Source organism: Rhizophagus irregularis, chromosome 30, assembly GCF_026210795.1.
Source record: "Rhizophagus irregularis chromosome 30, complete sequence".
Taxonomy (NCBI): Eukaryota; Fungi; Glomeromycota; class Glomeromycetes; order Glomerales; family Glomeraceae; genus Rhizophagus; species Rhizophagus irregularis.
This window is the reverse complement of record NC_089458.1, coordinates 984,081-1,007,945: the sequence shown is the minus strand read 5'-3', so window position 1 is coordinate 1,007,945 and position 23,865 is coordinate 984,081. Positions and strand designations below refer to the sequence as shown.

Here is a 23,865-nt window from a genome sequence, read left to right as displayed (position 1 = left end):
ATCAAAAAGATCCAGTTAAAAAACTACAAAAAAAAGTGAAATGTTAAGTTAAAATAATAGAAAAATAAGTTTTATTTTATAACTTATCTGAAGAATCAAAAACTAAAATGAAACTAAATCTAAAAAAATAAGAAATATTAGATATCATTTCTTTAAAATAAAATTAATAAAATATTTCAAAATAAACTATTACAAAAATTACCAATTATATTATTTAGTTTGTATAGATCACCTTTTAAATTAATTTTCTAGTTATTTAAAATTATAGTAAAAAAATATATATTGATTTAAGTTTTCTGATCCATTACAATCTTCCAATAAATAAATTCTTTCCATCTAATTTTGCATCTTATGTTTAAAAATGTTTACCAAATTTTAAGCATAAGTTGATACATTTTACTATCTTCTTTTTACTAATTATAATTGGAAATTCCTAGTGATATAATAGTAATTACCAGGATAGTAAATTTTTAAAATGATTATCTACTACTAGAAATTACTAACCAGTATTCAAACAGTAGGAAAGTAAATTCTTTTAATTTCTGTAATTGATAGAATTGAACCTATAATCTTATCATAATCAGGTTATATAAAGAGTTACTTTAACAACTGCATTAAAGTTAATCAGACCTAAAAAGTACATTTTATTATTATAGTAATAATTTTTAATTCAATTTAATTTTAATTATATAAAAATATATAATTTATTATAAATATATACTAATAAATTATATAAAAATTTTATTTATGAAAATATAAAAATTTATATATTACAATTTTTATACAATTAAATATTTTGGTTTTATTATAACTAAATATTTTAAATTTACCTAATATGATAAATAATACCATTAAAGTCAAATTTAAAAATAAAAAATACTTATAAAATATATATCTAATAGTATATAATAAATTTACTTTATATACTACTATTAAATATATATAATAAATATTTTATATTTATATATATAATATTGGAGATTTCCATTTTTATGGGGTTGTTTTATAGAAAAAACAATTTACTCTTTATAGTTATTTACTAGTAATTTCTTTAAAATAGATTTTTAATCATTATCTGTTATTCTTTAGATTTTATATTGTAATCTACTCATTTTTAAAACAGTTTTCTTTTTCAATGTTTTTTTTTATACTTATTTTATATTTTCACATTTTTCTTTTTTTTGGATATATTCCTTTATAGTTTATTCTCTTTTCTTTAAATGCTTATTGTATACATCTGCTGATCAGATAGAATACTTTTATCCATTATGACTTACTATTTATTAATACAGTACTGCTTACTGTAAGATGATTTATAAAAAAGAAATAAAAATATATTCAAATTAAACTAAAAAATTTATTAAAAATCAAGTTTTTAGCATTTAATTGAGAATTTTTAAACTCTCTTTATCTGATTCTAATCTAATTAAAACTTAAGTCCAATTCTAATTCATCAAATTCATATTACCAGATACCAGTTTTTTTTTTTAATAAAAATAAAAGGGAATAATTAAAGATAAAATTCAGATAAAATTTTTAATTAAATTGAAAATTGATTATATCAAATACTACTTATCAAATGGTTCATTTTAATAAATAAATAAATAAACATTGATTTAATTAGATTTGAAATAATTAAGGAACATAATTTTATTAATGCTGATGTTATTATCTAATAAAATCTAACAATCAAATCATGAATTTGCCTTTGATGAAACAATTATGTGTATAATAGAAACGTGAATTTCTTTAATGAAATAAATTTATATGATCAATAAGACTAACGATTTAAATGACATTTAGAAATTTGAATGTTTAGATAATCATATATTTATTTTACATAAAAAGATTTATTACTAGACTTGTATAGATCTGATATGACTTTTACTATGAAATAGTTTATTCATTTCATGGGGAGTTGGGTTTTTTCCCAAAGGGAAAAAAATATGAGGTCGGGAAATAAGTAAACGAAGATTCCCGGTCATTTATAAACTCAACTAATCACTCTAAAATGGTGATCATGAGTGACACATAGTGCGACAGGGGATTAGTTTTTAAATAACAAATAGCTGCGGAAATTGCGGGAATTCAAAGGTGAAATATTACCAATTTTTTGTTGATACTATGGGTATTAAACATTAATAATCCTCATGCATATTTGTTTTGTTTTTAGAAACAAATAGACTATAATCTATAGTATATAAGTTTAACCGGTGAATATTAGAGTAAAATCACATTAATAAATGGCATAATATTTAAAAAGTACAACAAACAGATAGCAGAAGAATAATATTGGGTAGGGGGTTGAAATATCACCAAACTGCGAAGCAGTACGGATGATATTTTAACCACCATACCGGCATACCCAATAACTGTGTTATTATGCAGACGTCCAAGATCATGTTCCATCGTAAACAACAATATAAACAAGATACTTAATCTAAATGACGTAATGCGTCAAGATATTTTGCGCAATAACAGATAAAAAATATCAGTATGTTTAAAAACGACATGATCCTATTTGGCTGCATAATGAATCCCGATTATTACCAATTTTACATTACTTTTAAGAAGTGAGAAATTGGCTAGATTAAATAACCAGTTTTTCCGGTTTTTTTTTCTAACAGATCGTAACACTGTTCTAAACAGGTTTATGCATCAAAAAAAAGTCCAGATTACAATCAATAAACGTGTTATTTGTAAAAAAAAGGCTTTACTAATCACATTGTTTAATTAATAATTTTATATTACGTAATACCTTCTAAGGTTCTTTCGTTCTTTTACGTGTAACCAACTTGTCTAACCTTTTATATTTGATTTAAAAAAAAATGTGAAAAAAATGCGAGCAATCGAAACTTGGTTGAATAAATAATTCAAGAAATTTCCTTTTTTGATCATCATAAGATCATAAGATCAACACAACATAATTAATTGTATGTCACCCCCTGTTATTATTTTAACAAGTATTGTTGGGGTAGTGATATATTTAAAAAAATTTCCGATTATATATAGCAAACCTAACGGAATTTTTTTTAAAAAAAATACCCGATTATAATTGATATATAAATATATAGATTATAAGATTTTTAACGGTTTTATCCCATTAAATGATAAACGGTATGACAATTAAAAATTTCCCTAAAACTACTAAAACTTATTCATATAATTAATTTACATTTAAGGGAATATTCATAACTTGTAAAGAACTCGTTAAAATTGATTGAAATTTAAATAAATTTTTAAAATATATATAAATAATATAAATAATACAAATAATGATAATACGGATAAATTTATTTATAATTTCTCCTTAAACGTGAATTAATGTTAATTACGACACGTTTTTTTGAAACATTATCTTTATTTACAATAACGTGATTTTTTTTTATTTTTTTCAAGTCCGAATAATCCGAATAATCCAAATCCGAATAATCCGAACAAACCGAATATTTTATTCAATTTAAAAATTTTCAAGTATAATAATATTAATAAATTACATTGTTGGTTGTATGAATAAAGGTGAATGAGTGAATGAGTTGAATGTGTGAATGTGTGAATTGTGTGAACCATCATGAGATGCTGGGTACAAGAGAAATAAATTTCAGGGAACCCGAATTCTCCCTTTCAAACCTATAAACAAATGACTATTTTTGTATTTTACATATACTTAATCGGATTATCAAGAGAAAGATCAACAAAAAAGATTGCCATATTAGTAAATTAAATGAATTATATAGGGTTTTTTAAATTTTAGTGGCTTTTTCACGGGTCCTCATTTGTTTGCATACACCAATAACCTAAAATTAGAATAACTGAAAAAAAATTTTTTTCCTTGTTAAAAAAAATCGATAAAAAAAATCGGTAAAAAAATCGAAAAAATTTTAAAATCCGAATTTTCTAATGCTAAATGAATTAATTAATAATCTACAATTTTTTTAAATTATAATTGGTTAATGCAGAAACTTCTTTTTTCCATTCTTTTCCACAAAATTCCAAATTTTTAATATAAATTTCGTCATTCAATCATTTGATCGACTCGTAATTTCGTCATTTTTTATTATTGTGAGGGAAAAAATAATAATATTTCCAATAAAAACAATAATTACATAATTACATAATATTATTACTTTTTTACGTTTCAGAAAAAAATATAAAAATATGTAATAATGATCTAATTAATATCATTTATGTCAAATAATAATACGTCAACAAAGAACAACAAAAAAAAACCAACGAATTAAAATTTCAAAATAAAAAATAGGTTTTAAATAACCTAAAAGAATTTCAAATAGGTATTGAATTGCGCTCTTTCCAAATAAAGAGAGAATTTTATCTCAGTAACCTGTCAATCAAATAACTGCTGCTGTACTCGTTATTAGTTGGGATTTATAATAACGGCGGTAATTTTAACTTTAAATTTTTATATGTAACAATAATCCCTTTGGTTAATTAAAAAAAGGAAATGATCTGTAGAGTAAATAAAGAAGTAAACAGTAGTATAAATAGGCAAAGTGGCTTTGCTTATTTTTTTTGCCTTTTTATGATTTTTTGTTGATTAATGATCATATGATTTATAAGATATGAGACATTGAGACATTTTGTGAAACCTTAGAAATCTTACCTCATGACACACATGACACGACAATGATTAGATAAAAGTACAATAATCGAGACGGATATTATTTAAAAAGCGATTTGGCGATAGATTGTTTGATTGTTGGATAAGTTGGATAAGTTGAATGTTGGGTGGCTTATTTTTTATTGTTGGATGTTGGCCTAATTTTGGTTTATTTGGATGTTGGTTTATTTTTTATTATTGGTTTATTTTTATTGTTGGTTTGCTTTTACTTATTGTTGGTTTACTTTTATTAGTTTTTATTAGTTTTTATTAGTTTTTATTAGTGTTTTATTGTGTTTTATATTGTATTTTTATTGCTGGTTTGCTTTTATTGATCGGATCGACTTTTTAGGATATCGGATGATTTAAATTATTAAAATTATTAAATTAATAATTTTAAGAATTTTCGTTAATTTGATAATTTGATGACTTGATGATTTGATGATTTGTTGACTTGTTGACTTGTTTTGATTTGTTGATTTGTTGATTTGTTGTTAATCTGTAATTTGTTAATTTATCTCCAAATACTCTTAACATTTGATAATCATACTTTTGCATTATTATATTTTAGAATATCCCAGATTTGAATAAAATCAAGTATCATATCAAGTTTTTATTTTAAGGGGGAATAAATAAATAAATAAACAAATGTTTAAGAACGTTAAAAAAAAATTAGTCTTTTTTTTTTAAAAAAAAAAAAGTTCGATTAATGGAAATATCGAACAATTAATCGATTATTTCGATTATTTCGATTATTTCGATTAGTTTGATTAGTTGGATTAGCTGGATTAGTTGGATTAGTTCGATTAGTTGGATTAGTTCGATTATTTCTCAACCATTTGATTCCTTAAAAATTATTTTTTCAATTTAACCAAAATAATCCACAATATTAGGAAAAAATAAATATATGTATCATATTATTTGTGTTACACATTGTACTTGTAGTATGAGGGACAAAATATTTTTATTTTTTTTATTTTTTTACAAACCTCTTTTTTTTTCTTCTCCCGTATTTTCCCCATTACATAATTTTTATTCCCGTACAGTTTCAAAATACTTTAAAATACTTTAAAATACTTTATATATATATACTTTTATATATACTTTATATGGTACTCTATACACAAGTCATATATAAATAAATATGGACTAGTCATGAGAAAAATCGAGAAAAAAAACTATTTAAATGAAAAATTTTTTTTTCACAGTAATAATTTTTAAAACAAAAAAAAAACCCTGCAAATGTTATTCGTTTTTTTTTCAGTTAAAAAAAAAATTGAAGGTTTAAGATACATTTATCATTGAAAAAAAAAAAAGTAGGTCACATTTTATGATGAATTCTTTAAATATCATCATGATTTCAAACCCTTTAAACCTTTATAAAATTTGGTTTAGTCGAAATATATTTTTTGCGTGACCTTTTTTTTTTTTTTCTTTTTTTTTTCTTTTTTTTTCTTGGCTTCTTTTTTTTTTCCTTCCATTTTCTATTTTGAATTGATTGATCAATACCAAATTCGTAAAAGTAATTTAATTTATGTAAAATTTTATTGTAAATTTATTTTAATTTATTTTAATTTTAATTTAATTTAATTTATATAATTTTATTGTATATCTTTTTTATTTTATTTTAAATTTTTTTTTTTTTTTTTTTTTGTACAGATATGTAATGATATGTATAGATTTTCCTCATTTTCCCTCATTGTTATTGATTCAATATATTTTGGGATAATTTTTTACAAAGTATTTTAGAAAAAATTTACCCCAAAAAAAAAAATTATCTAATATGGAAATTATAGAAATTTCTTTTGTAGAAATGATGAACAATTATATATATATATATATATATATAAAAGGTTCTAATCTTAAAATATATGTTTAAAATTCCAACTAAAGTTTAGTTTTAAAAAGAATTTATAAAAAATCCTTTTAGTTAAAAAGATAAGGTACAAAAAAGATTTTGGTCAAGATTGGTCAAGTAAAGTTAATTTAAGTCATGATTAACAATAAATTTACTTTTTTAACGTAAATAACTTGAGTACAAATTTACAAATTAAAAACAAATCACAGGTTGTTTGGATTTTTTTTATTTTTTTTTAAAGTTTTTTATTGATAAAGTTTTAACGAATTGATAACGTACGATAAGTTTTGATAAGAAATTTTTCCTCCATTGATATTATAGTGATAAATCTAACCAAACGATGATTAAAGTGACATAATTCACGTCAAAAAAATCAAAATAATCAAAAAATATTTAAAATAATCAACACATTTAAAAATATATATATATTTTTTTTTAAACAAATCATTACAAGATTATTTAATTTTTTTATTTATTTATTTATTTTTTAAATCATAATAAAGAGTTCAAATCAAAAAAAGTTTTACAGATAACGCTATTATTATTATAATAGCCCTATTACATAGTTTTTTTGTCTTAAAAAAAAAAAATGATGTAAATAATATTTGCAAAAAAATGAAAAAGAATATGTAAAATATAATATAAGAATGATAAAAAAAAAATAAAATAAAAATGAATCGTAAAGAAAGAAAAAAGAAAGAAGAAAAAAAGAAAAAAAGAAAAAAAATTATTGATTATTTATTTACAGGAGAGGAACCTCAAGAAAAAAAAAATATCTACATAAAAAAAAAAGAAAAATGGTGTAAAATTAATTAATTATACACCCACATGGGGTTTTTCTTAGAAAAATTCTTTAAAAATTTTTTTTTTTTTGTAATTTTTTATTTGTAATTTTTTTGTTAAAAAAATTCGTTATGATTTTTTTTTTTGGTTGTTAATGAAATTAAAAAAAAATTGTTATTTTTATATATACTTGTGGTTTTCATATGATATAAATGAATAAAAAAAAATATATGTAAAGCATGCATTGGTTCCTCCCTGAATTATTAAAAGATTAAGCGTATAAAATTATTATTATTATTTTTTTCGCTTTTACCATACAATAATATAGTTATTAAAAACTTTCATCATCGTCGTTGTTATGGTTTGGTTTGCATTACGTTGCGTTTTCGTTGTTTTTTTTGTTGTTCGTTGTTGTTGTTGTGTTGTAGTTGTTGTTGGTTGTTGATAATTTTTCATTTTAATTTTTCATTTTAATTATTTTTCATTTTGTTACGAAAAAAGGTATGAGTCGTTAATAAATATATACGACATCATCATATTTCGTTATCATTTTGTTTTTTTTCAATTTGTCGTAAAAAATGATGATTTTTTTTTCATTTACCAACGAGCCCAACCAACGTAACCAGCTTTAATCTTTTCATCAACTAAATTTTCAACAAATTGTCTGGCATCTCCATAGCAAGAATGTTGTTGAATATGAGTCGCTCTTCCTTTTAGGCTACCATCAGCACGAATACTTCCATATCGAACGTATGTTATAAGTCCTTCTTCAACTCTAAATTGCCAAAATCTGGTTGAAGTTTCAAGATGTCCTGACGGTATAGGTGATGTAATTTCTTCATTATTGTTATTAGATTTACATTCTGGAATTACAACATCTGTATAAATTGCACGAGGTCTTGGTTTAGAAAGGCGAGATTTCTTTTTGGAAAGGGAATAATTGGGTTGTTCAATAATTGATGCAGACATTTTTTTAAAAAAAAGTATTAAAAGTTTTAAAAAAGTTTTATTTTTTTTTGAAATTATTCACAAGGTTTTAATACGTTTAATACGTTTATAATACGTTAGAAGAAAATTTAGTCTTTTTTAAATCGTTTTAAAAAAAAATTTTTGGGAATAATTTTAATTTTAATTTTAATTGATTCCGAATAAAACAAATTTCGAAAAGAAGCGATTTTAGCTTCCTTATATAACTTTTTTTTTTTTTTTCTAGGGGCGAAAAAAATATGGGGAATAAAAAAATAAAAAAATATATATATATGAGTTGCGCCAATTATATATATATTATTTTTTATTGTAAAAAAAAAAAAAAAAATTGATTATTATAAAAAAAGTAATTGTTAAGTAATATATATTACATATTATATATATATATATATATATATAATAAAAAAATGTATACAGTAGTAATATACATATATATATACATATATATATACATATATAATTTTTTTTTTTATAATGAAACTGTATAAAAAAAAAATTTTTTTTTATTTATATATGTATAACAATAACAATATAAATTTTTCTCTTTTATTTTACTCTGTTGTTCTGATAAAGTAACGATTAACTGAAACTTTGAAACTTAAATTACCATTTTTTTTTTATTATGCTGCTTATTCTGCGTAAATGTATCGTCTTTTTTTTTCCCACAAAATAAAATAATTAAATTTTTTTTTTTTTTTTTTGCCCCACTTTTTTTTTTTTTAAATGTAGATTTTTTTTTTATGTCATAAATCAGGCCAGAATTTTTTTATTGATTGACTATTTAAAAAAAAAGTCATGCCATCATGCCATTATTATACGGAGAAATAATTTCCAAGCCTTTTCCCTATTTCTTTCTTTCTTTATTTTTTTATTTTTTTTTTATTGTTTATTATTTACTGTTTAATACTAGTGTAAAAAAAAAAAAAAGAAACATGGAAATAATGGAATTATTATTCGTCATATACCGTTAAAGAAAGTTCTTGATTATAAATAAATTACATAGTTACGTAGGAAATTTAATTATAAGCCGCAGGGATTATCGGATTTACGGGACAAACGGAGAAGCGGATTAAGGAAAAATTACGGGAACGGAGTTTAACTACGTAATTAATTTCAGCCAATAATTTATTGTTGCGTTTTTGTTGAATTTTTTTTACGTTTTGTTGCGCTTTTGTTTGAAATAAATAAATTGTGACAATAAAAAAAAAAGATAATTATAATTATAATTATTAATAATAAAAAATAATTGTTTAATTGTTAACCTTTTAATAAAACCCCCTCGGTAAGATCCAATATAACTTGTTTTACGTTAGTTATATGACTCATTTAATATACACTATTTTATTAAATTTACCGATTGGAAAATAATAATATTATTGTCAGATGGATCCTCAGCTGAATAATAATAATGAATAACATGAATAACATTCCACAAAGTAATAATACTTTTTGCCTTAACGCATGTACACCAAAAGGTAGTATGATTGGTATGATTGGTATATATTGATATATTAGTATAAAGAAACTTTTAATATGTTACTTTTTTGATATATATATATGTCCAATATTGGTATCATATATTTGGGTATATTTTGGTATTCTAATCTACATCACACATATAACACATACATATATTAAAAAAAAATATTCTCATGATTTTAACTTGTCTGTTCAAAAAGTTTTCCACGTTTATAAAATGTAATAGCATTTTTTAATTTAACCTAAAAATGTTAAAATGAAATAAATTGACAGCTTCATAAAAAAGTTACCCAGACCATAAAAATTTAGTACAAACAATTAAAATTACCCCGCACACCTAATAAAACAATAATAAAAAAAAATTTATTTATTTATTTACTCTTTTTTTTTTATTTTTAGGTTTAAAAATGTAAAAGAAAAAAAAAATTTTGAAGTTTGAGTATTACAAACTGATAACTTTAAAATTTCATTTTTTTTTCCTTTCAATCAAAAAAACGCCTGTTATTGTTCAAAATTAAAAAAATTTCACGGGTACTCTTCGGTAACCTCTTGGTAATCTTTTGAAAGGAATATCACAATATAATTTAATGAATATTGTTTTTTTTCAATTTTTTTTTTTTAAGCGTGGCCCGATGTGGCCGAACTAAATAGTCGTACTACTGGTAATACACTGGGGCTAAACCTATTTTTGGTATATAAGAATTGTAGATCCAGAGAAAAGGTATGACTGTGGTAAATCGTGATCTTTAATTGTTTAAACGCGTGCTCACGTGACAATAATTCAATTAATTGTCAAATAATTCGTACCCTCTTGTCTGATATTATGTCATACGCGTCTCTTTATAATTTAATTACCTTTGGTTGTTAGATCGTAATTTGACGTATTTATGACATTTATGATATCATAAGAAATAGGGGAAAGAAAGTGTGGCTTTATGAATTGAGTCTATCATTAGTCTACGCCTCTAAGGGGTTGGTTATTGCTCAGATGATAAACTAATTTAGTGGCTTATTGATGAGATGACGTTATTTTGATTTTTAGCGTAAATATTATCAATCGATGATAGGTGAATGGTTCAATTAAAAAAATTAAAAACTATTTTAGTACGAATTTTCACTTTTTCGCGTATTTTTGACAGAGGTCCAATTTTTAGGATAAAGTTTATTTCGATTCTTGATTTCAATCATGAATTTTAATATAACTAATATAACTGGTTTTTTTTTTTGTGAATTTTGAATCATAATTGTATAGTTTGTGAGACAGTGAGAGAGACAAAATAATAATAATAATAATAATAAATGATGAATTCATATGTTAATGTTTTTAAATTTTCTTTTACAGAATTTTCCAGAATTTTTAAAACGGCGCGAATATAACCGTAAAAAAAATTAATATTATTCTTTTTTTGCCGGTTTGTTAAAAAATTATATTTGGTAGATCATTATTTAATCTTTTCCGTGCGAATAATTTTTTTGAAAAAAAAAAAATAAAATAAAAATTTATACCAAATTTAAACATCTCAATAAATAATCTTTTTGTACCACGAATAAATCGGATAAATTTTTTTAAAAAGTACCCAATAAAAAAATTTAATAACTGCTTAATTTAGTTAAACCATCATCGTCCATCGATATCTTTTCAAGAATAGCATATAAGCATAATTAAACTTATTGTTATATGCATATATACTGTAACTGATATAGTAATTTACTGTTATAGTGTTATATAGTGTTATAGTGTTATAGTGTTACAAGTAAAAAAAAGTATTATTAATATAATAAAACTTATTTGTTATACGAGGTTAGTCACCTGAAAAATAAAATGAATACTTGTAAAATAACCTGCATTGTTCTATTTTTTCATCAAATAAAACAAATTTACTTCTTCACGTGCTTAATATTTTCTATGTGGAAGGAAAAAAAAAACCTTTTTTTTTTGTGTTTTGTTTCGGGTTTGAAAACCTGGTAAAACAGTTTTATGTACAACAAAAAATGTCTAGGGTAACGAACATCTTTGATCAATCTGTTTGTATCACCAAAATGTTTTTTCTTTAAAAAAAAAAATAATTACTATTTATATCAAAAGAATTTTTCAGAGAAATGCGAAAAGAATGTTCCCTCGTGTTTAATATAATATGTACATCAGTTGTTGTATACTTACTCCACTCATAACGATTTACCGCCATGGCATTTTGCATATCAATTTTAACGGTTCTCGATCCGTTGTAGACCGACCAATAATAAATTTACCTAAAATATATATATATTTATAGATTCGGTACAGTGCGTAAATGAGAAGTTTTAAAAATGGTTGTGGGCTTTTACAGTTTTACCCCACATAATAACGCAACTTAGGCACAGTTTTTGGGTTTTTCTTTCTTTATGTATTTTATGTATGTATCAGTATGTTTTAAAAAAAGATATGTATGTATGTCAGTATGTATGTTTTAAAAAGATAAAAACTAAAAACCCTTTTTAATAAAAAGAATAAACAAAAAATAAATAAATAAATAAATAAATATTCTTACAGAGAAGAAGGTTTTTTATGTTATCGCATTATTATTTTTTCCCTTTGTCGTCTTTGTCGTACGAATAACGAATATTAATGATTATTAAAGATTATTAAGGGTTCATTTTTAATATAATTTATGTACCTTCTCATGATAATTTATTTTTTTTCCACGAGGGGAAATCCATTGAAATTCTTTGATATTGTTTGTTTATCCAGGGAAAAAACATTTTTTTTTACAAAAAAAAAATTTTTTTTTATATTATGATATTAAACATTCTAACCAATTTTGATTTATAAAAAAGGGTTTATCTGTTATTCTAGTTATTCTAGATAACTCTTCCTTTCTATAATTGTAAATATATTTATAAATAAATTTTTTTTTTGAAAAAAAAAAAAATATTCGGATGATATGCAAGTATGCAACTGTGCAAAAAGTATAAACATTTGACATTCATTCACGAGTCGGGAACTTGGACACGGACCGTAAACAAATAACATTCTTATTTCTTTATTTGGTTTAACCAAAAATTTAATCGTTATCCATTTAAAGGTTCATGATTTTTTGAAAGAGTTAGTTATATTATACTTTATTAAACTTTATTATACCTTATTATACTTTATTATACTTTATTATACTTTATTATACTATTATTGTTATAATGCTTTTAGTTATACTGAGTAGTAGTTATACTTGTGTAGTGTGTATGTTATCTGTGAATACTGTGAATACTGCACAGTCGGGAATATCATTACTTTTATTATTAAGTTATATAAAGTTATTAAAAAAAGATATACACTTTATTTACTTTATTTTGATTTATTGTTTCACGATAAAAAAAAACCAGATACTGCGCCAATTTTCTTTAACCATTTAGAATTTAGATAGATATTTGATGTTTGATGCTTTTGTTTTTATTGCATTTTGATTGCATAACTTTAAAAATCAATTATTATTTTTAGATTTCAATAAATTTCAATAAATTTTTAATGGCGTGAGAATTCTAACAATGTGAGAATGTGAGAAATGTGGGGTGAATTTCAATCAATCAATCAAAACATGTTTACATAAAAATATTTGAGGTAAAATGGAAAAACTTTTTTAAGACAAAAAATATAAATATAATTATTTTTGGTAGAATGGCAGAAAAAACTCTTTTTATTATTATTATTATTATTGGATTATTATTGGATTATTATAGACAATGCGTGAGACATTTTCATTATTATTTGAAATCGGTTACCCAGGAAAAAATTCTTTCCCTCTCATTTTTAGTTTAAGGTTTTTTTTTAAGATGAACAAAATATTTTTTTTTTATGTAATCAAATTTTTAAGTGGGTCAAAAAAAAAAAAAAAAATTTTCTCAGTCGATCGAAAAAAAAAAAAGCAATATAATCGAAAATATAAATTAATATATGCTTATTTAGATCAGAGATTAACCGATGATTGATTGATTTGATTGATTTGATGATTACTCATGGTTTGTCAAAATAATTTTTTTTTTTTTTTCTATTTTATTTTTTTTTATTATTATTTACTTCTTTTCCTATTAAAAAATTATTAAAATTACTAAAATGTCATAGAAATCTTACATGCACCCGAAAAAAAAAATAAATCTTATATGCACCCCACAAAAGAACAATATGAAATAATGTTATTATTAAAATCATTTTTATATCTTTTTATTTATATTTTATTTATTTATTTATTTATTTGATATTTTCTTCTTTAATTCTTTTCTTTTTTTATTTTTTTAATTATATTTTTCTACAGGGAGACTGCGCTGGGGCAGGTTATATTCGGTTAAATTAATTAAATTAAACCATTTAAAAAAAAAATTTTAATTTGACCTGATTGACCCGAGAAAAAAAAAAGGAAATAATAACAATAATAATAATAATAATAAAAATAAATAATAATCATAATAATAATAATCATAATAATCATAATAATAATAAAATTAATTTAACCATCTAATCTTCTTACTGTATAAGTAGGGATATAAAATTCATTCACAATGATGATCAATGTAGTCGCACAAATGTTTTAGCCGAGAATTTTTTTTGGAGGGGAGGGATTTTCCTTTTTCCTTTTTTTCCTTCCTTCTTCCCTGATCTTGAAAAAAAACAATGTGTTTTAATTATTCTTTTCGGTTGTTTCAATCATCCTTTTTCTTCACATTCATTTTGTTCATAAATGCACAATAAGAAAAAAAAAAATAAAAATAGTTTAGTAGTCATGTGATGAATGAAATTTTTTATTACGAATGATTTGATCATTAATATTATCATTTGTAAGTTTATCAATCATTTATACATATTATTTGTTCATACACAGTTCATATCATTTGTACATATCATTTATTTTATTCACAATTCATATCATTTTAAACCAATATTCATATTCATCATATTATGATCATATATACAATATACTCATTATACTTCATTATACTTCATTATACTTTCATTATACTTTCATTATACTATATACTTCATTATACTATATACTTCAAATTCATTCTATCGAATTCTACTAACTTTATAATTCATAGTCTAAAAGTCCAAACAATCCTAGACAAGTCCAGACTCAATAAATTAAATTAACCAAATAAGAAAACCCAATTCATCTCTATTGGTAATAAAATTCTCCGGTATTATATTCATTTAAAAAAACTAAAATAATTAATTAATTATTTTTTTTTTATTCTTTTTGTTTTCTATCGGGTTTAAACTGTTTAAAACCGCCCAATAGTCCCCAATACAGACCCAATCAATTATAAGTACTGTTGCACAATAAAAAAAAAATGTAAGACAACTAAATAATTTATAACGTGCTTTATCATGCTTTTCAGCCCATAACACCATTACATTTAAAGCTAAAATCATGTGCGATAATTGTTATGGCTTTATAGTTTTTTTTTTACTACTTTGATAATCAATCTTATTAAATTGATATGCCAAAAAAAGAAAATATATAATGCTTATACAATTTTCCGTATAGAAATGTACAAAACAGTAAAAAAAAAGTCATTAATTTACTATTTTTATTGTTATTATCATTAAAATTCCCTTTTTTTATTAGACAAGTGAAATCCGTTAATTAACAATTAAATCAACAATATTAATAACAGATAATAGTTGTGAGTATTCGAAAATATGTTCCGTATATCCGTATGTTCCTTATGTCCCGTATGTCTCTCTTATATTCCGTATATTCCGTATGTCCCGTATGTCCCGTATTGAAACCCCACGAAAAAGCCACAATATTATTAATTTCTACAAAAAAAAAATTGTGATGATCTTGTCCTAATACAATCTTTTTTTTTTCTCTTTACCTTCTTAAAAGGATATTTATATACATAATCAAAAAGGAGTTATTAGAATAAAGAAATTTTAATAACATTTGATGTTTCAATGTTTCAATGTTTCAAACAAGTTTTTTTTTTTTGACAATACGACTATTACGGATGAACATGAACAACTCGAATAACTCGGAGAATCAAAAAAAAAATCATGCGTTCCTTCATTCATTAAAAAGCCTCATAATTAATTGGGCGTGAATTGTAATCATGTCTTGCAAAAAAAAAAAGAAAGAAACACACGTACAATGTAAAAATAAAGTTTATTGTTATTTCTTACGTTGTTCTTGAACTTTGGATGGTGATGATTTTCATAAAGTTTCTTTGTAAATGCGGATAACTGCGGGTGAAACTTTGCTTTGCACGTGAAATTCAAGCTGGCTCGCATTAATGACATTTTATTAGGTATATAATACTGCGGTGAAATTTTATCGGTAGATAAAAAAATAAAAGACGTGCTGATAAGAGATAGAACATTAGTTAATGATCTATATCTTTCATATCTTTGAAAAAAAGATAAAAAGATTAAAAGGATTTAAAATAGATTGATTAAAAATTTGATTGGTACTTGATTTATAATTCGTGTATAAATTGTAATCCCGTGTAAATATTATCCGTGTATATATTATAAGTTGTAATTCATATATAAATTGTAACTCGTGTATAAATACAATTCTGTGCAATTACGTATAAAGCTTATTTTATCAGACTGATATATTATTTTATGAAAGAATATAATAAAGATTTCATTCCGAATTTTTTAAACGTGTGTGCATGTTTTATATGTATATACATTCTCAAATATAAACTTTGTGTTCGCGCTTATCAATGAAAAATAATTTGCCCATATCTGGCTTGTAAATAAAAAACATTAAGAGACAAACTTCTTAAAAAGAGAGAACAAAGAAATAAACCTGATGCTGGGACTCGCATTAAATGGCCTAGGATCCGCGTACTCCCTCCCTCTTTCATTTCATTTGCTTTTCTCGCATTTTCTTGTTTAAAAGTTTTGCTTTTTTCCTCTCATATTTCGAAAAAGATGGTTATGCAGTGAATATGTAATCAGATTACATAATTGTTTAAACAAAGAAAAATAATTCCAATATGGGCAAAATCTTTATTAAATATACAGTGCCCAGAAAAGTCAAGGACCAGCTGTAAATTACGATAATCGTTATAATTATCATCGAATTGAATTGCACCTACTCTAAAAATTTCATGAACTTCTGAAAAAAATTGATTGCTATGTTTTATGGGTTATTAAATAAATCGGATTTTTAACGAAAAGTATTTAGGTATAATATAACATTATGAAAATTTTGATTTACCATGATTTATTTTTTAAATTCTGTAATTTGCCGATCATTTGTCGATCATCATCAAATGAAAACTTGGGATTTTGATAACGTAATGAGAATTCAAAGATCAATGATTTTTTTTTTTAAAAAAAAAGATCTATGATTTGGAGCATCCTTAACTTACGCATCGTGTGTACGATATTAACGTACACACTGGCCGGAGTTAAGTTTAACGCTATCACGTGCAAGTGCATAACTCCTAAACTTTGGTAGTACGTACTTAAGGAATCTCAATAATTTATTCTTTAATTAATATTTTGTAAATAACTAATAGATACCGATCTTACAGACTGTTTTGTTTATCTTGATGATACTTTGCAGTAATATGTTACAAAATTGATAAATATCTTATTTAAAAGTGAAACATAATAAAAATTTTTTTAATGTTATATTATTCCTAAATACTTTTCATTAAGCATAGAAAATAAAAAATCCTTTTTTATGAAAAAGGCAAATCTACCTACTAAGTACTAATCCTGTTCATGCTTTAGAACAGCTTCAGGTATGGGCGCAACTTGAAAAAGCTGAAAATTTGTTTGCTAAAATGTTTTCAGTATCAGAATTATCCGATTTATTTAATTAACAGAAAATCATATATGCCACTATTTCTTTTGTTTTTTTGTTTGTTTTTTTGTTCTATCGGGAGTTGGTGGATTTGGCGTCACAGATTTCAGACCAGCGAATCTTCCGCTTGGAAAGTAATTTCATCTTTTTGATCGGCACGTGACTCGATTCTTGCGGTGTTGTCTTTCATGAAATTAATAACAAGGAACAATGTAAAGTGAAGTAGAATCATATTTAGTGGCACTCACAAAAAACTTCAAGCATGTTATTACTGCCTCGGATAGAACGGGAAGATCTTGCCATATTGTGGGTATGCGAAAGCTACGTAAACAATAAGATCTTTGGTGTATCATGCACCAAAACAGAGATACTTCATCACGATGACCCAGAGCACCGAAACTAGCCAAGTTGTCGCAATCTTTTATACTATCATTGAGCCGAAGAATAATTCGTTGATTTAAAACATCACGCATGGTTCGCCCCAATTTATAATCTTGGACGTAAAAATCGGTAACATCATCAACATCTGGTCCTCCTGTCTGTTCATACACGAATGTTTCGCCATCGACGCGCCAACCATCCGCACGTTTCGCACTCAAACTTTATCAATGAATGGATCGATATTAGAATTGCGTCGATATTTGCTACTTCTGATTGGAACCTCGAGACTATTAACAGGTAATAACATTGTTAACCACTACAAAAAATACTTTCCCGGAATTGAATAACTTACATTCTCCAATCCATACTACAAATAGCATTGAGCGTATTTTTTAAAATGGGATTTACAAATTGTGAATTATATTGATTTTCCTCCAAATCACCAGACTTTAGTATATTAAACGGTGCTTTAAAAGCTTCAATACTAAAAGAATAAATTCAAATATGACATTATACCACTAAATATAAAAATACAGACATCATAAAAGCCTGAACGTACTTTGGAGAGAGCATATTGTATAAAGTATCTTTTATCACCAGATCTTCACTACTTTCTTTTTCGTCAAAAAGTCTGCGCCAGGCTTTCTCCCATTCGGTTAGGGTATTTTTTGGCTAATTGATAAACAACAATTAGGACTAGCTAATTCAAAAATAATTCGGAATTTCTAGATCTTAAATATACCTTAAAAAAACCTTGTATTAATTCTTCCCATTTTTCTGATATTTTATGGTTAGGATATGTATCCAAGATAAATTTTTCCCACGTCACTTTGGGATTAATTTTTGTCAACTGTGAAGTGGGTCTTAAATCCGTAATATCGCTATGGCATAAACTGATAACAAATCAATGAATAAAACAGGTTCATATAATTTTGGGAGACGATTTTACTCACCCAAATATACTTTCACACTCATCGCGGTACTTTCGAAAATTTCTCCAAATTTATATTATCCACTTCCAATATGCCACTTCTCACTTTTCCAACCATGGACTCCACTGCTTCTTGTATATAATCATCCGTAACATTGGTTATAATATCGATGTGATTGTTTAATAGTCCATTGTGTTCATGATAGATAGTCGGTGTCAATGTTTGAATTTGTAGTGGTAGCGCCAAACATACTAGTTTCGCATTGGATTAAACTCTGCATCAGATTTTGGTAATTCTTGTTGCACTTCTAGTTGATGATGAAAATTAGTTGGCAAATTTGTACTTTCAATTCCATTTGCATATTGAGTAAGCTGTTCACAGAAAGAAGTGTTAGAATAAGCAAATACGATCCAGATCCTCTTACAAATGCTCTAATCTAACTCTTTACCGTTTTCCCGAATATGCTGAGGTGCCCCAATGAGAACATTTTTTTTTCCTCTTCTAAATGTTGGATTTCCGTCCAAAAATTGGTCACTTTTAAAGATTTTTTTTCCACTTTAAAAGAAAAATAAGCGTCAATACCTTAAAAAATGCATACATCATTGTGTAATGTGCTGTAACTGACTAAACTTCATCTGGACACAAGAACAACCGAAGTTGCTCTTGCTAGATAAAGCTCAAACCTCAGTTTATCATAAGAGCAACCGAAGATGCTCTTACTCGGTAAAAGCCATAACTTATATTACTCGAACAGAAGATCATCACAAGAGCAACCGAAGATACTCTATACAAGAATGCCACAGCACCAAAAAAAACCAAATCCTAACCTCAAACGCGTCCAAAGCACTTTTTACGTTGACTTCGAGTTCATGCTCGTTCTTAAGTTTTAGTAGTAGCACAATAGGAACTATTTTCGACTTGAACTTCTTTCACGAAAGAAGCTTGCTCCCTTCTCTTTATCAGGTATTCGTAAAGATAATTGTCGCATATATTTCTGAACACGCGACTTCTCTTTCTGTATTGTAGGCTTTGAGTTAACGATAATTTTGGATTAAGTAATGATAAATTGGTAACTTAGATGCTACACAAAATCTGGTTAGCCTATCATCTCGTGATTGATGAGAATCTAATTTAACCGCCAGGAAAATCACATGCATGTGAATAAACTACATCAAGAAAAAAAGCACTGGTTGGCCGGCATTATGCGGAATTATGCACTATCACGTGAACAGTGCGGTGACAAAGTGAAGAATAAGATTTTATAAAAACTGTCCCTAAACAATGAAAACACTGAGGGGTGTGACGGATGTGATGATTTTTTAAATAAAACTTGGATATAAATTTAAAATATTTTAAATTATACAGTCAAACCTTGATATAGCAAACCCTTGATATAGTGAATTTTTCAGACAACTATAATAAATTTCCCCTTGCTATAACGAATTAACCAATCAAATCTCTTAAAATCTTCACTATAGCCCTATAGCGAAGTTGAGGTCTGGAACCTAGGGTTCGTTATAACAAGGGTTGACTGTATATGGTAATCTTTGGTTTATATATATATTTTTTCAATATGATGAATTTTGCAAAAATGGCATTTAAAATTAAGTAAACTTGCTCAAAAGGCAAAAATAAAGTATGTATTAAGTTTTATTTGAAATATAAAAAAAAAATATTTTTTTTATTATCAAAATTAATGAATTTTTCTGGATGTTAGACAGTTTGATGATTTTTTATATGATCATATGACCCATACTTTTTTTTTTGTAGATGATTATATGACAAAATATTTTTTTCTGAAATGTGATAAAAAATTATGTAATTAGTAATAATTAATAAATATTTCTGAAACAATTTTTATTTATTTATTTTTTTTTTTAAAAAAAAACTTTATTAATATTATGATAATTGTATAAACACCTATCATAATTTAGACGTAATACATCTGCTAATAAAGTATCTACTTCTAAACAATTTTTATTTTTATTTTGTTGTATATTGGAAAAAACTAATTTAACAAACTTTATTAATTTTATTAAAAGTTCTATTATTTTTTAAATATAATAGTAAAGTCTAATTTCTTCTTATTTATTATCACAACTTAAAAATTCAAGTACTGGATACAGTTATACTACTATTATAGAATGTGGCAAATGAATTAAAATTAACAAGATATACAAATGAAAAAGAATATAAGTTTTGGTTAAATGGACAATTATTTAATAATACTGTAGAATTTGAAAAGTATGATACAATATTAGGAAATAAAATTAGTAAATTTGTAAAAGATAATACATAAAAAAAATTAATAGGAATTTGTATTAATTATAAAATGGATGGTAAAGGCTAAATATAATTATTTTGCAAATAAGATTGTATGATTATTAATTATTTGAATATTTTGAAAGGGTAATAATACTATATTATATATTTTACATATATTTTTCTTAGTTTTTCTTTTTCTGACCATTTTCAGAAGTATAGTTAAAATTCATATAGATTTTTGATATTTTTAACATTTTTTTAAATTAAATTAAAACATTAAGTTAAAATTATATTTGTAATTAATTATTTTAATAAAATTTATTAATATCTTTACATCACAAATATTTTTTTTAATTCTTTCATGTGATCATATCCATATAATAAACTTGTACTAAAAATAGTATAATAAATTTTACATGTTTGTGTAATAAAATTTTATGTATTTAGTTATGTAATAAACTTATACTAAAAATAGTATAATAAATTTTATATGTCTATATAATAAAATATTACATTAATTTTACTAAATATTTAACAGTTATATAAAAAAAACTTATTACAGAATTATATTGCTTTTTTTAATTTATAAAAAATTTTACCTTATAAACTTAAATAGATTTTTTTAATTTTATATATAAATTTTACCTTAAACTAGTGGGTAACCAGGATCTTGCTTACTTATAAGATAGGTTACCCCCAGGTTTAAGGTAAAAATCATATATAAAATTCTTTGCAGTTCCTATTATAAAAGGAAATTTTATGTTACATTGTTATGATTTTTTTCCTTTTTAGCTAATTAACCAATAGAATTTAAGAAAAAGTAAGGTAAAAACTATTAGTAAAGGGCCAATTTTCTACAGTGACCTTTATTATAAATAAGTGGGTCCTGGTAATCTCTATTAAAAGTAAGTGAAATCTTTAGTATATACATTAAAATAAAAAAATATATACAGTATGAAATGAATTACACAAATGCATTTAAAGTTTTAAGTTTATTTAAATAAAATCAAATTCACAAGAAATAATTATATAGATCTTTGCAAATTAGATAAAATTATTATTTATTTAAGTTTATCTAATAAAGAAAATAATTGGACAACTAGAATTGCATTGAAATAGGATTTTAAATAATACAGATATAACTCATCACATTTAAATTTGTTTAGAGTTTATATTAAAATTTTTCAAAAGTTGCATATTACAGAAATATTTCAAAATTTTGGTATTCTACATATTTTTATTTTTAATACAATTAGTAATTCAATTTTAATAAAATTTATATAATTGGAATTGTTTCAATAAGAGGATTCTAATGATAGTAAATTGCATTTTTAGCTTTAATATTAATAAAATTATACTATAAAATATATTTTTACTTTAGTATTTAAAGTTTATTTGTAAATTGTATTAGTATTATTTAGAGTTCTATTAAAATCATTAAAAAATAATATATCATGCAATAATTTAAATTGTGAATATAAATAGTATTATAAAGATTTAACAAATGAAAAATATTTTCAAAGAATTACAAAATGTATTAAAAATTTTCATTAGTAAATATGGGCCAGTGCAAAAAGATTCATACTTTAACAAAATGCCAATAAAAAAATTTTTTATTATATAAATGTTTATTTTTTTATTTAATTTGAATTAATATAATATATTTGGGAAATATAAAAATATAAGTGTAAGATTAAATTGTATATTATCAATTAAAATTACTATAACCACTAAATTTTTATTGATTACAATCAACTCTCTTTATAGTCATACATTTGGGACAGTCCATATTTGGTGATTATGAGCAAACAGTCCTATGACTTTATCTTTTATTATAATTTTAAACGAAAAGTACAATAATCAAATCGAACAATATTACAAACATGAAATATATAAAAATAAACATAAAAAATAAAAGAACTAGCTTCACGATTCATACAAGTAAAGAAATCTAAACAAAATAAAATTAAGTAAAGAAAAACTAAACTATTACAGAATACGTATCTACCCCAACTTTACCCGAAGGCCAGTGTGAGTCAACTATCCAACATGCCCTAAGATCCAATCCGTTACCCAAAAGAAATCCTAAGTAGAGGCTGAACTGTTAAGCGGCGCCAAAAATCCAAGTGCGAAATCCAAGATCCACCACAGATTATAGAAGAGGAAACCCAAGAAACCCAGGAATCCAAGGAAACTGTCGCCAAGGAAGGTGTCAAAGAATCAGGAGAAATAATAAAGGAAAGGTGAGAAGTAGAAGAAGGCCCATTGGCAGACGATTTCATTTTATTAGTGATGTTTTGAGCTGATTCCCAATGATGAAAAAAAACAGAACGACACAACCAGATTTGAACATAAAGGTCAAAATGAAAGTTGTGTAAAGGCTTATCTAAGATAGACCAAATAGTAGATGGTGAAAAATAGGTTCTAAGGAAACCTGTAAGGGACATCGGTATAAGTCCGCGTGCGAGTCGCAGGCAGGAAATCGAAGGAGGGTCACATTTCCAATAGTCAATAGCCGTAAATTTATCAACAAAAGAATCCGGCAAAGGTATTAAAGGAGACGCGGAAAGAAGGTTATCAAGATAATTGGTCTGAAGATCCAATAGAACTATAGAAGTATTTTGAAAGTATTAAGAGAACTAAATTCAGGTAAAATATAAGGACAAGTCCACAAGTGGTCTAAAGTTTCTGGAAAGGAGTTGCACTAAGGAACAAAGCCAACTTGGATCGTAGAGACAAGGCTTTCGTCTCTCGAAGAGTTGTAAGCGT

At 24.4% G+C, this 23,865-nt stretch overlaps 2 protein-coding genes across 2 annotated transcripts; both read right to left on the bottom strand.

Moving 5' to 3' along the window:
* Window positions 1-6,900: 6,900 nt before the first annotated feature.
* OCT59_021630 (uncharacterized protein) lies at window positions 6,901-8,476 on the bottom strand. The gene has a single exon (XM_066146659.1). It carries the CDS (start codon window positions 8,226-8,228, stop codon window positions 7,857-7,859), a length of 372 nt encoding a protein of 123 aa, XP_066005772.1. The 5' UTR covers window positions 8,229-8,476; the 3' UTR covers window positions 6,901-7,856.
* A 9,114-nt stretch (window positions 8,477-17,590) lies between these two features.
* OCT59_021629 (uncharacterized protein) lies at window positions 17,591-19,318 on the bottom strand (the record flags this gene model as incomplete). Its single annotated transcript, XM_066146658.1, has 2 exons — window positions 17,591-17,701; window positions 19,280-19,318. The coding sequence occupies 2 exons, from the start codon at window positions 19,316-19,318 to the stop codon at window positions 17,591-17,593; spliced, it is 150 nt and encodes a 49-aa protein (XP_066005771.1).
* Between the last annotated feature and the right edge of the window lie 4,547 nt (window positions 19,319-23,865).

Excerpts from the sequence above, each read along its gene's own strand:
- OCT59_021630 (XM_066146659.1), bottom strand. The coding sequence starts at position 8,228 with ATGTCTGCATCAATTATTGAACAACCCAATTATTCCCTTTCCAAAAAG.